Source organism: Diospyros lotus, chromosome 13 (assembly GCF_014633365.1).
Source record: "Diospyros lotus cultivar Yz01 chromosome 13, ASM1463336v1, whole genome shotgun sequence".
NCBI classification, from domain to species: domain Eukaryota; kingdom Viridiplantae; phylum Streptophyta; class Magnoliopsida; order Ericales; family Ebenaceae; genus Diospyros; species Diospyros lotus.
The window spans coordinates 6,130,967-6,145,655 of record NC_068350.1 but is presented as its reverse complement, the minus strand read 5'-3'; the positions used below and the strand labels follow the sequence as shown (position 1 = coordinate 6,145,655).

Here is a 14,689-nt window from a genome sequence, read left to right as displayed (position 1 = left end):
AAAATATATTTCAATATGTTACATCATAAAAAAATTTCATAAAAACTGTTAAGCAATCAAACATGCAAGTATGAAAACTTTTTCATTGATATGTTATTTTTTATAAAAAATAATTTCTATCAAACACATATTAAGAAAAGACTTGGAGTACATATTTATGACTTATGCCTTTAATTCACCATTAAGTTATGATCGCGATTACTGTTATATATGGAGGATGATGCCTGCCCTTCTAAAAAATTAAATTCACCATTAAGTTAGTATCTGATTGGACACTTACCTGCTGTGTATATTACACTATGTATCATATATAAAAGCAAATTTTGTTTTCGATCCATCTCACCCTTTATGTGAACACTAAGTGTAACAAATTTTTAATTTTTAATTTTCATTTTTACCTGTCTATGCAACTTTCATTTTTTTTTTAAAAAAAAAAAGAATATCTTCAACATATATATTCTTAAATAACTTTGATCATATTTCCAATTACGTTAATTTTTTTTTTTCTTACTTCCTTTACCTCTTCACTGGTTGCCAGTTACTTCACCGACAAAAGTCGTCAATTGCTGGTAGAGAGAGAGAGAGAGATCTTAGTCCGTGACAAAAGTCGTCAAGGGAAATCGTCCCATAATAATTTTATTAATTCTGGGAACACAAGACAGAATTACAATGGAAGGGATGAGAAGAAAATTGACATTAATTTCGCATCACTGTACGTGAATATATATATATATATATAGTGCAAAATTGAACTTAACAACTACGTAAAACACAAACGAGTGCAGCAATTAAAACCCGATTAGGCAGGCGGCTGGGATCCGACATGCATCTCTTGCGTGCTATATTCTCTATATATCCTTGCCCGTATGATTTATTTACAATTTCAGATCGGTGGGCCTTACCTCGCAGTTCCCCCGCTTTGTATTTTAATTACATGACGGAACATGCATTAGGATTTTCATCGCTAAACATTTGGGGGGCATGGATGTATGACGGAGGCGGGTACGGCTGGTACGCGCCCGGGTACGAGTTCTCTAACATGTATCCTGGGTTAGGATGCCCTTGGACTTGGCTGTAACTTGGATCAGCATAACCCTGTTGATGATACATCATCGGATGAAAGTAACTTTGGTTATACATCGGCGCACCATAACCTTGATTAATGTAGCCGGGATTCATCATTGGTGGGGTATAAAATGAAGTCGAGGCTTGCCCTTGGTACTCCAATTTTTTCACCTCAACCTTGGACTCCTCGCTCTTTTTACCATCTCCACTGTCAGCTGTTTTAGCGGGTTTTGGCTCACCACCACCACCACCACCACCTTCTTGCTTCTTCCCGCCCCCTTCACCTTCCTTCTCCTTTTTGTCTCCGCCACCGCCGCCGCCTTTCTCTTTCTTCTCGCCACCATCGCCTTCGGGCTTTTTGGGGGGTACGACATCCACGCTTCGCTTCAATTTTTCTTTCAAGTACGGTATGAATTGATTCACGTCCATTGTTCCTGTTACCGTGACCAAGTCCTTTTGTCCGTCCATTGTTACAGATTGAACCCCTGTCAGCCATGTTGTTAATAAGATTGATTTAATTAAGCTGCTGATAAACAATTGATCAAATATATATATGATTTAGTGACTTGGTAATGTCTCACTCACCGTTGAACTTCTTTGTGATACGTTTTATTTTATTCATGCATCCATCACAATGCAACCGAATCTTCATCACCACTGTGCTCACGGGCGGCTAAACAGAAAGAAAAAAACAAAAATAAAATAAAATTAATTTATTACCATAAATAAATTGTTTCTAAACTTCGAAAACCAAGCCGAGCTAATCCAAACGTCAACTACAGCCCCCAGTCCCTTGCTAACATGCGCCATGTGCGCCTGGCACCATCCAAATTTTGATGAATTGGCTGCGCACATGGCGCATGTTAGCGGGACCACGTGATGCGGACGCGTGAAGCAAGTTAGGAGTGGTACCGCTTTAGGCTTGTTGTCCTCGGGCTTCTTCTCCAATTTCTCGTCGGGCTTCTTCTCCGATTTCTCGTCGGGTTTCTTATCACCGCCGGCTGCATCCTTCTTCGGCTGAGAGATGATCTCGGCCTTCTTATGGATCCTCTCCTCGACTCTTTGTCGAACCTTCTCGGCGTCCACCTTTCCGGTCACCGTCAGTTTGTTGCTCGCCATGTCCACCTGCACCTCTTCCACGCCTGGAATTCATCAACCACCGACACAAGCAGTGGAAAATCTTAGCCTCAGAGGAGCTCTATCAACAGCCGTGTTCTTACACACGCTGCTCAACGCATATATGCATAAGCGCATGTCGATCCCAATCTTCATTCTATTCTCAGCTATAAGACTAATTTCGGTTCATGTAATTCGTGAATTACATAAACCGAGAATAGAATGAATCCAGATAATATAATTCTACATATACCCAACCAATTTCCGAATTCTAGCTGAGAATAGAATGAATAGATAATACAATTCCATACATGAATCACATGAACGCAGGGGAATTGAGGAAAATTCGACCAACAAAAATGGTTTAGCAATGAAAATCTGTATTCATTACCATCGAAATGACGGACGGCTCGCTTGACTTTCTTAGCGCAGCCTTCGCAATGCAAGTCCACCTTCAACACCACCGGGGCCGGTCCTTCGTCCTTCTTCCCCGCCCCGCCATCGGCCTTCTTCACCTCGCCTTCATTTTTCGGCGCTTCTTGCTGAAAAAAATACGCAAAATTAAAGAATGAATTCAATTCTGAAATTGCAGCAAGAGAATCGAAGAAGACGAGTGGACCAGAGCACCAACCTCTCCCATTTGGGGATATAGCCGAAGTGTGAAATTGGAGTGGGAATTATGCTTTGAGATTGGGCAGTTTGAAATGAGAAAATGGAGGCCAAGGATGGAATATATAGAGAGACGGAATGAACCGGAGGGTTCTGTTGCGGCTAGAAGATCAGTATCACATGATGATGATGATGATGATGATGATGCACCTATGCTATGTATGATTGATGTATGTATTCATAATGTATGTATGTTAAGATAATGGGTATTGATGGTAAGAAACCGGATTGGGCTAACCGTTGCGGACGCATACCCCGCGGTGATGTTTTCGTGCAAAATAATCCAACCTTCTCAAAATACATATTTTAATACTTGTATTTAAACGTTTTTATATATAAATATTTAAATTTTTAATTATTTCAATTACACCAGTGTATAGTTTCAAATCAATTGTATTTTTATTTTTTTATTATTTTAATTATACTTTTAAACTATGCTTAATTTATTATTCTCAACAAATTTATCTACAAATTTATCTACAAAATTATATAGTTAGAGTAATTTACTCAAAATTATATAGTTTAAAAATATAATTAAAATAATAAAAAAATATGTAAATACAAGGACTAAATTAAAATATTTGAACATCAACTTTAGTTTCTGCATGGGCTTGCGAAATGACTTTGACTGCCCTTGCACCAACTTTCTGACCCCAACTTCAAATTTACGGCACATAATTTGAAAATTTCATCTGTTGTTAATGATATTAATTAAATTAAATAAAGTAATTCTTCATATAATTAATTATATTACATTAAAATCAATGAATGAAAAAATGCCATAGTAAGTGAATCATCCGTAGAGATAATGGTTAGGTTTTGACAATCAATATTGTTTGCAACAACAATAGATTCAAGAATCATTAGAACAAAGAGAGATATAAGAAGAAGAAAAAGAACGAAGCTATCATATCACCACTGATAGAGTGAAAGTTTTAAATTTGGTTCTTGCGGGTTCAATTCTATGCAAATCGAACCCATTAGTTCAACAAGGGTTTCAGGTAGATTTGGACTATGTGGGTTCAGTTATTTGCATATTACGGTCCGTTTAATAGAGGGTGAAAAGTATAGGTGAAATTTATTTTTTATCTAAATTTTAAGAAATTCTATCAAATAATTTTTTTTTTCCATAGAATTCGAATTCTATTTTAGTTCAAAAAGTTAAAATTTTTCTTAAAATCAAGGAATTGAAATTTCTAAGAGGTGGGCTGAAAATTGAAATTTTAGGAGTGATTGATTGAGGGGTGGAAAGTAGGGCGAAATTTCAATTCCATAGAATTTCAATTCTCACCAACCCCCAATAAAATTTAATTTCTTAATTTGAAGGAAAATCTTCACTTTTTAAACTAAGAAGAATTTAAATTCTATAGAAAAAAAATTATTTGATAGAATTTCCTGAAATTTGGATGGAAAATGAATTCCACCACCATTTTTTTCCTTTATTAAACGCACTCTTCATAAAATTGAAATTTCATCCCACTTTTCACACCCAATCAAACACACACTTATTGACACAATGATTTTAGCAAAGAAAAAGCAAATGAATTAGCAAAAGCTTGCGAAAGAAGAAAAAAAAGACAATATTAGTAGCTTTGGTAAATTGTTGGTGGAACGAGGTTCTCCTCCTTCTTCCTTCTCTTTTCTTTTCTCTGGTTTGAGATTTGGAACTCGTGACTAGAAACAATTCTAGAAATCTCTTACGTTGACAGATTACTTCCTTGAGCTCCAAACCAATAGATTGGAATCAAGAAATACACAAATACCACTTGTAGACTTTCATGTAATCTTGTAGCCTGCATGGTTTGCATCGGTGTAAACTGTTAAAACTAAATCAGATATATTAGGTGTAAACAACAGTCTCAAGCCAACAATGCCTTTCAAATATCAAAGTAATCTGGTGGGTCTATTCTCAAACATAATGCTCGTTTGGTGGCTAAAGGTTTCTTACAAACACCTGACATCAATTATGGAGAGACATTTATCCCTATTGTCAAGGCTCCAACCATACAAGTTCTCTTTTCATTAGTTGTAAAATTTAGCTGGGATATACAACAAGTTGATATAAACAATGCTTTCTTGAATGGAAATTTAACTGAAGATGTATATATGGCACATTCAGAGGGTTTTACTAATTCTCAATTTTCTTCTTATGTTTGCAAACTTAATAAGTCCCTTTATGGGCTAAAACAAGCTCCATGAGCTTGGTACACCAAACTATGCCAAGCTTTAAAAAGTTAGAGTTTTACTTGGTCAGTTTTTAGATGCCTCATTGTGTATTAAACGAACTCCTAAGGCTGTATTGTTTCTTTTGGTTTATGTGGATGATATCTTTATCACGGGTTCTGATTCTTCAACTCTTAAGGCCTGTATACATTATTTGGATACATATTTTTCAATCAAAACCTTAGGTTTAGTTAATTACTTCCTAGGATTTGAAGCATTTCAGGATAAGACTGGCATTTACCTTACTCAATCTAAATATACGATTTACTTGTTGCATAAACCTGATATGCAGGATTGCAAGCTGTGTGATACTCCAATTAACTTGGAATTTCTTTTATTGATGAAAGTGATGAGTTTTCAAACCCATCTCTATATAGAACAATCATAGGTTCACTAAAATATTTGATCTATACCGAGCCAAACATTTCTTTTGTGGTGAATAAGCTGAGTCAGTTTTTTTTTGCTCCTAAAATACAATATTGGACAGTCTATAAAAGATTACTTCGATATTTGAAAGGCATTGTTGGCTTGGGACTATTGTTTACACCTAATATATCTGATTTAGCCTTGATAATTTACACCGATGCAGACCATGCAGGCTACAAGATTACATAGAAGTCTACAAGTGGTATTTGTGTATTTCTTGATTCCAATCTGTTGGTTAATTTGGAGCTCAAGAAAGTAATCTGTTGTTGCTTAGTCCCGTGATTTTTACTCTTTACATTGAGAGAGTTTTTCACGTAAATTGGTTGTCTCATTTACCTTGTGATTGCACTTGGTATTTGACTAATTATTTTGTTTTCTCACAAGTTTTCATTAGAAAGACATTTGGTATGTTGATCCCAACAAGGATATTTGTGAGAGAAGAGATATTTAAGCAAAAATATAAACTACAGGGACTCTTAGAATTATTTCTAAACCACAGGGATCTCTTGACAAATAACCCAAGCTAAAATTGGTCGTATGCAAAATTCAATATATGTATTTGACACATATAATAATTCATTAATGATCATTCTTATTATATAAATTTAAAAAAATAAAACAGTAAACAGCAGCTTCTTCAGGTTTTCCCTGTTAAAAGCCAAAAACGTGCAACGGCTGGCAAGACAAAAGAATTGTTATAAAGAAGCAACTGGGGCAGGGAGGATGCACCATGGGTCGTAGGATGGGGCTTCATTGTCAATGTGGCTGCTTTTCCATGCATTTAAAGTTGGACACGTTGGACTGTCGTGTTTGGAGCTCAAAAGTCCAGTTTTTTCTACAAGGAAATGAACTGGTCAATTTCTCATCTTGAATCTGCCACGGATCCGTGTCATCTCACGTGCTTCTCATATGGAACATATATTAAATCGTAAAATTCCACGGGCGCGTGCCGTTGAAATAACGAAACCCATTCATTTTGATTGAATAGTATCATAATTAATCATTTTAATTTTTTTTTTAAAAATATATATTATTTTAACACCCAAAATATAATATGTTAAGTTAGTCCTTGTACATGAAACTAAATAATGCAGTAACGATACAGTCAAGACATCATTAACGAGATACTTAATTGCCGAACAATCATATTTTTATGTAAATTTATTAAAGAACAAGTACAATGTCAAGATTATATCACATCAATAGTTAAATTTGATATCTTATGCGAGGTTAGCAAGTCGGTAATACAACATGAATGTGGGCTTGAGCTCAACCCCTTTTGTCTTCCTTTTAACTTGAATAACTTTGAATCAAGTCTAAATCTCTTTTAAATTCGGACACGACATCTTCTTGGGCCTCTTAATTAAATTTGGGTTGTTCGATTATATGTTATCTCCCAAACGACATTTTTGTATTTGTCTCTAGAGTTGTTGGGATGTCCAACCATAACAAAGCACGCATTGAAATATATATTGTTTGTAAACAAAAAGATTTTATATGTTGTTTAGAAAAATCATATTTTTTTCCTAAAAAATGTTTTAATTTATAATCATTGTTTGAGCTAAACCCATAAGTTTGTAATGGGTAGACACTTTTTGCCTACTATTTTTGGCTTTGTTGGTTTGAGGATGGACAAGAATATATAAATTCTTATTAATAATTTTATGTAAGAAGAAAATTGGGTTCATTTATTAATAATAATATTTGAAAGAAAGGAAGAACAATGACGAAACCGGGCCATTGTCCGTGTTTGACTCTAACCGCATGCACTGCCTGATATCACTGATGATGCAATGAACCAAATCCAAAGAGCCAAAATCAAAACAAGGAACCTTCACGCACAACCCCCCAAAACAGTCCTCCATTTATTTGGAGGCTTGGACCCACGCACTCGGTTAACGTATTATGTAGCCAAACATTCTTCTACATAATGATGTAGTAGTTTAGGGTTTAATTTTGTTTAGAGACGAGTATATTATATACTCAAAATTTCATTTACTTATTAAAATTTTGTCAGAATTATTCAATTTACGTGTTATATAAGACCTTTTAGAGAGTGTTTGGCTAAATGATTTGACTGTTTATAAGTTGCTTATAAGTTATGTAATGTTTTTCTCTCTAAGTGTTGGACAACACTAATTAGTTTAAAAGTTATGTAGCTTAAAACACTACTACAATAGTGTTTGAAAAAAGTTTGTGTCCCTAACTTTTGCAAAAATGCTATCACCATCTTATTGCATTGATCGACTAATTTATTATTTTACCCTCAAACATTTTTAATATTTACGCTCCTTGTCCCTGCTATCTTTCTCTTCTATTACTCTGTTCTCTCATCTTCATTTCGCTTCTTTCATTATTGTTGTTGTCATTGTTGCCCCTTCTCCAAATTCATTGTCGCCATCGTCCAGCTGGGTTGTCGCAAGCTGTTGTCTCTGCCTCTTGCCACCCTAATTTTTCCAACTGTCACCATCAGCCGTCGTCGTCACCCCCACTAGTCGTTTTCCATCGGCCATCACCACCATCGACCATTGTGCTTCTCCCTGTTGCATGAATATATATATATATATAATACATATAGTAATATTGTTTTAATATATTTTTAATAATTATGTATAATTTATTAATATTTAATAATATAATTTTATATCATTTAACATTATGTCTATTTTGGTCTTTTTATCAATTTTTGATAGTTTACCACCTCTTTCAAATCAAACACATGACTATTAATTGATAGTTTAAAATCATATTTATCTAAATACATTATCAACTTAAACGCTATCTAATTTTTAGCTTAAAAGTTAAATAGTTTAAAAGCTATGAAAAAAAAAAAAGTAAGCCAAACACCCCCTTAATTAGGGAAAAAAATACTCTTTTTCAACGTAAAGAATTGTTTTGACTTTCATCCTCCTGTGCATTCAAATTAAAAATTGTAATTAACACTTATTTTTCAAACCCCACGGGTCACGCACAACTATAAACCCCACACCAAATCGTACTCTGTTAGGCAGAAAGAAATAAGAAGGTTAAAATGTCAATATCTAAGGCGATGTACAACTCTTGACTTTAGTAGCAAGTTGTTCATATGCGGGACCTAAAGGGAGGGACAGGTATGATGATATTGATGTTGAAATAGGGCAGAGGGGTCCCTGGCAATGGCATTCGAGGAGGAGTGATCTGTGGGAGATGCTCCTTCCTGCCAAGCCATTTTCAGACTACCAATTGGGTTTGGATGGATTCCCCTCGTCCCGTCGTTTTAGGATAGTTTTTATAAGTGAATTTGAGTCTGATTTGCTATTTGTTGGCTAACGTTTTACGCAATACATTCATCAAAAGGGACAAATTTCGGCCACATAAAGACACTTTTTGTTACTTTTATATACACGTTTATCAACACAAAATCACACACACACACTCAAATGACAAAAATACTACTCTCTTAATTGTAAAATTATCCTTCCCTTCTCTTGTCCGTCTCTTCTCTTGTCTTTCTCCTCTTCCTTTAGCAGCCCACTTTCCTCTAGTCGCCTCGCCTCTCACGGGTCTATCGGTGTTATATTCTCCCTCTTTGATATCATGATATTTTAATTATTAAAATATGACAATATATTATTTCTGTAAAGTTGTCGATAATTCTCTATGTACAAGTAACAAAACTCCTCTTATGATGTACCAGAAAAACGTTGTTTGATACGATGTTATCATTTCTTTTTAAATCTTTTTAAATTTGAATTACATCACAAGTGATTATTATTCAAGTAATAATTGGATATTGAATTTAAATTAGTAATTTTAAATTTTAGTGTAATGAGAATTGATGGTGGTTGGAACCGGTTATTAAAATTTGTTTTGACGCAAGAAAAGACAAAGGTTAGCATCAATGAATAGTATGTAATGAAAAAATATCACTAGGATACATAAAAAAAAATAAGATGCATTATTTTTAAAATTCCCGAACTTGACAAATACGAGTTTGATGGAAGATTTGTTTAATCAAATTTGGATAATAGCGAATTTAGTGTATGTGTATTGGATTTTTTAAAATTAATATTTGAGAATTAATGGTGTAATATAGGGGTACATACCATTTTTCTTTTGTTTGTCAATAAGAATAAATAAACATATAAATCCCATTGCTTTTTGGAAATAGTTTAAGTTGCGTTCTTTTTATTATTTTCAGATTATTTTTAATTTTTTAAAATAATTAAAACATATTTACTTTATTATTTTTTAAAAATATATTTTCCAAAACAAGAAAAAAATTTGTGAAAAAAACTCAATTGTTGTGATTGTTTTCAATCAAAATAATCTCTAAGCTCAAAATATGAAAAATACAATCCATGTTACGTGTTTTGGCTCTCTCTATTCCTTCTCCCCCTTTTTTATTTTTTTCCTATCTCTTCCTTTTAAGGCCATCACCACTACGACTATAGTCGACCACCATCTCCTAGATATGTCACCTCTAATAAGCAAATAGCAAACAATCTCTCAGATTTGTTATCTCTTCTTCCTTCTCTTCATTCTCTATTCAAAACTATCACCGCCACGACCATTGTCGATTGTCGTTTAATGACAATTGTCGACCACCATCACCATCACTGCCACCGCCACCGCCATCACCGTCGTGACCATCCTTCTCTTCTTTCTCCTTTTAATCCATGATATATATATATGTATGTATGCACGATATGTATTTTGCTAAATGTTTAAACTTAGATCTATGGAGATTTGGCCGTTGGATATTGCTGATTTTTTGGTATGTTGGTCGATAGGGATAAGAGTGTCAAGTGGTTACTTTTGATTGTTGGAAACCACCGCTCATGGTGGCTGATGGCTATTGCTAGTGTGTTTTTTAATTTTGATCGAAAATTAAAAATCAGATTTATGAAAATTCATCTGTTAAATTTGGCCCATTTTTGTATATGTTAACTTCCTTGGCTTGGCATTTCTAATGGTAAGTTCTAATCATATGAATTTTTGACCGGCGGTGGTCGTCGATGAAGGAGAAGACGCAAGATGTTGGAGAGAATAGAAGAAGAAAAGAGAAAAAAAGAAAAGAAGAAAAAAAAATCAATTCTTAAAATTTATAAATAAAATTATATATTTATTTAATATTTAAAAATATAGAATAACATATAGTATAACATATAGAAAATATAGAATAATATATAGTATATTATTAAGTATATTACTCATATTATGTATAATAATATTTAATATAAACTATCACTCAGATGTCAGTAATTCATTAATCAAATTTATTATTTTATTTTAATAGTAAAATTTCGTAAAAAAAATTAATTTTATGATTTAATAATCTAATTTATTGAATAAAATGTTATACAATAATTTTTCTCAAAATTTCAAAGTAAATGTGTTTTTTAGTTTTCTATTTTAATGAATTTTCAAAACTGAAAATTAAAAACACAAAAAAAACGCAATCTTAATAATTTTATATTTTTGAGTATTCTCCAATCAAATATCACTAACAAAGTTATCCTTTTAGTCTTAGTTGGTGTTATTAGCAAGTTTTAGTTGAGCTAACTATAAGACAAAATAACTATTTTTTAAATGTCTTTAATATGTTTGTTTGTCACGCCATCCCATCTATTACATATGAAATTAAATAATTTGGTCGTACATCTTTCAAATTTTAGTTCTTTTACTTATATGCCATTAAATTTTTAATTTTATTTTTTATCAAATCAATTTTTGAACTTTCTTAAAATGGTTAGAAACAATGTTAATTGAACTAAATTAAATTAAAAAATTATCTCTAATATCCATTTAATTAAATTAAATTTAACAAAAAAAAAAAATAGAGCAATTGTCATCTACAACTAATAGAATGAGTTCTAGCAAACCTAGAAAAAGAGAGAAATAAGGCTCATTTGGGCAATATTTCCTATCTTGTTCCTTATTATATTATAAATAATTCATTTCTTATTTTAATTTTATCTCAAAAATTATGTCTACTTCAACAATATTTCCTATTATATTTTCTATTTGACTCCCTATTTCATCTATTTATTAATAAATTTCAATTTCATTTATTTTAACATACACATAATCAATAATTAAATATACAAAATAATCAAATATACACATATACAAAATTAATAAGTAAATACACAAATTAATAATCAGATACACACATATACAAAATTAATAATTAAATACACAAATCAATAACCAAATATACACTATCACTCACCAATACAAAAATAAATACAACAAAATTCCAAAATCACAAACTCGGTTGATATGTTCCTCCTCATCGCTAAAGAAGACGTTGTCGTCGCCAGTTCTGCTCGTTGTTACTGTTTCCGCTGCTGCTCGTCGCTATTGGTGCCTCTACTAGTTGCTGTCATCATTAGATTTGATGTTTACAACTCATCCGCCTTTGCCTTTGCTTGCAACTTGTCTTCTCCAGCCGATTCAACTTTCATGCATCTGCTTGGCCTTTTCTTGCGTTGATGGTCATTGAGGGAAGAGAGATGGTGTGAGAAATCGTTCGCCAATGTTGGCAACCCATTTTAGCTTCGCCAAAAATTTAGCGATTGGAGATGGTGATGGCGAGTGCTGCTGGAAGAGAAAAATTGACATTCGTTCGCTAAATTTGGAGATGGCGATTGAGATTACACAAAGCTTATCGATAGGTTCAAACACAATTGAATGACAAAAATACCCCTTACTCAATTGCAAAATTACTTTTTCCTTCCCATGGCCGCATCTTCTCTAATTTATCTCCCTTTCTCTTGGTCGCTTTTAGCAATCTTCTCTCGCCACCTTCCTCTTGCTGCCTCGTGACCTCGCCTCTCGCAAACCGACCGTCGCTGCATCCTCCATCTTCGATATCACAATATAATTTCTGTAAAATTGTTACAAGTAATGAAACTCCTCTTGTGATATACCAGAAAAACATTGTTTGATGTGATGTTGTCATTTTTGTTATATCTTTTTAAATTTGAATTACATCACAAGTGATTATTATTCAAGTAATAATTGGATATTGAATTTAAATTAGTAATTGTAAATTTTAGTGTAATGAGAATTGATGGTGGTTGGAAATGATTTTTAAAATTTGTCTTGACACAAGAAGAGACAAGGTTGGCACCAATGAATGGTATGAAATGAAAAAATGTAAGTCGGATTCATATTTTCTTGCCCTTTATATAAGTTTAATGAAGTGAAATAAGATGCATTATTTTTAAAATTCCCGAACTTGACAATTACAAGCCTGGTGAGAGATTTTTTTAATGAATTTCGAATAATACTAAATTTAGTGTATGTGTATTGGATTTTTTAAAATTAATATTTGAGAGTTAAATCCGTTCACTTATATCTTGAATCAAGACAACGTGATACAGGAGTAAATATCATTTTTTTTTTGTTGGTCAATAAGAACAATTTTATATTTTTGAGTATTCTCCAATCAAATATCACTAATAAAGTTGTCCTTTTAGTCTTAGTTGGTGTTATTAGCAAGTTTTAGTTTAGGTAACTATCAGACAAAATAACTATTTTCTAAATGTCTTGAATATGTTTATATGTCACGCCATTTCATCTATTACAAATGAAATTAAATAATTTGATCGTACATCCTTCAAATTTTAGTTCTTTTACTTATATGCCCCTGAAATTTTTATTTTTATTTTTTATCAAATCAATTTTTGGACTTTCTTAAAATGGTTAGAACATTGCCACCGGTTGCTATCGCCGCCAGATCTAGTGTCTGCAACTCGTCCGTCTTCACCGACCGATTTCACCTTCGCCTTCACCTACAACTCGTCCGCCTTCACCGATCGATTTCACCTTCGCCTTCACCTACAACTCGTTTTCTCTGGCCGATTTAGCCTTCGTGCGTCTACCCGGCCTCTCCCACTTTAATGGTAATTGTGGATGGAGAGATGGCGATGAGATCGTTCACCAATGTTAGTGACCCATTTCGGCTTGGCCAAAAATTTGGTGATTGGAGATGGTGATGGTGACTGCTGCTAGAGGAGAAAAACCAGCGTTCATGCCTCAAATTTGGAGATGAGGATTGGGATAGGAAAGTATTGGAATCAGCCTAATAAGAGAGTCCAATCATCAATTATGGATTTCAATGAACCATAGTCAGTATTTCTGAGTTTTATTTTCTATTTTGCATTAAAATTGACTTGATTTAACTTAATGAAACCGATATTAAGGATAATTTTTATTTATAATAGTTTAGCTAATTTTTTTTACTTGTGTAAGGTTTAGAGTTTAGTTTTTTGAGGGTGTCGTGGTCTCTTTAAAAACAGATCAAAAACTAATTTGACTAAAAATAAAAGTTCCGGAGATATACAATAAATTTACTTATCACCTTTAGTAACCAAATTGGTATTGTGACTAATTTTAAAAAAAAAAAAATTAAAGATTAATTGGGCAAATTTAAAAATTCGAAACATTCCCGACTGAAATGATCAAAATTTAAAGAGTATATGGTAAGTTTATTTCTAAAACAATTTTAGAAGTAAATAATTTTTATTTTAGAAATTAAAAAAATATTGGATGACTATTTTTTACCCAATGAAAATGAAGATAAGAAATGAAATACATTGCTTGAGATGAAGAAAGATAAAGGGAAACAATAAGTAAATATTAGAAGAAGGAATTCATAATGGAAACAAAGTGGAAGTACTGTTAGTCTGTTATCATGGTGGAGTTTACCTAAAATACATATTTCAGGAATGATTCGTATCCTGTCATATTTTCAAGTAAAATTTGATAATTGGTTTGAATGTGCAAAGGCTGAGATGAGCTCAGATGCACTCCAATCTTGAGAAAGGGCAATCATGTCGGGGAAGACAAAAAGTCACCCACTCACCCGACACCAAATTGAATTGAAGCCCCTTAACTCCATTGCTTCGGTTTTTGATTTTAAAATGTCAGCACAATTATTAATCACATTATTATTCCACCCATGGGTTTGTTGGCCAGCAAACCGTCGACATTTGGATATTAAAACAATGGGTGAAATGTTACTTTAATGCTTCATCTGTTTATTCTGTGAGTTGATGTTAGATGCTTTTACCTCGAATAAGTAAGAACAAATCAAATCAAATCAACAGAAAACACAGAAAACGGAAAGATCGAATGGATTGAACAAAACAATAATAGAACAGAACCCGAAAAAAAAAAATCAAACAATTACACGAAGAAG

General features: G+C 33.0%; 1 protein-coding gene across 1 annotated transcript; it reads right to left on the bottom strand.

Moving 5' to 3' along the window:
- Positions 1-610: 610 nt before the first annotated feature.
- Positions 611-2,977, bottom strand: LOC127789146 (heavy metal-associated isoprenylated plant protein 3-like). The gene is made up of 5 exons (XM_052317945.1): positions 2,813-2,977; positions 2,573-2,723; positions 1,978-2,207; positions 1,651-1,738; positions 611-1,550 (listed from the first exon to the last, which is right to left on the bottom strand). Exons 1-5 carry the CDS (start codon positions 2,819-2,821, stop codon positions 931-933), a joined length of 1,098 nt encoding a protein of 365 aa, XP_052173905.1. The 5' UTR covers positions 2,822-2,977; the 3' UTR covers positions 611-930.
- Between the last annotated feature and the right edge of the window lie 11,712 nt (positions 2,978-14,689).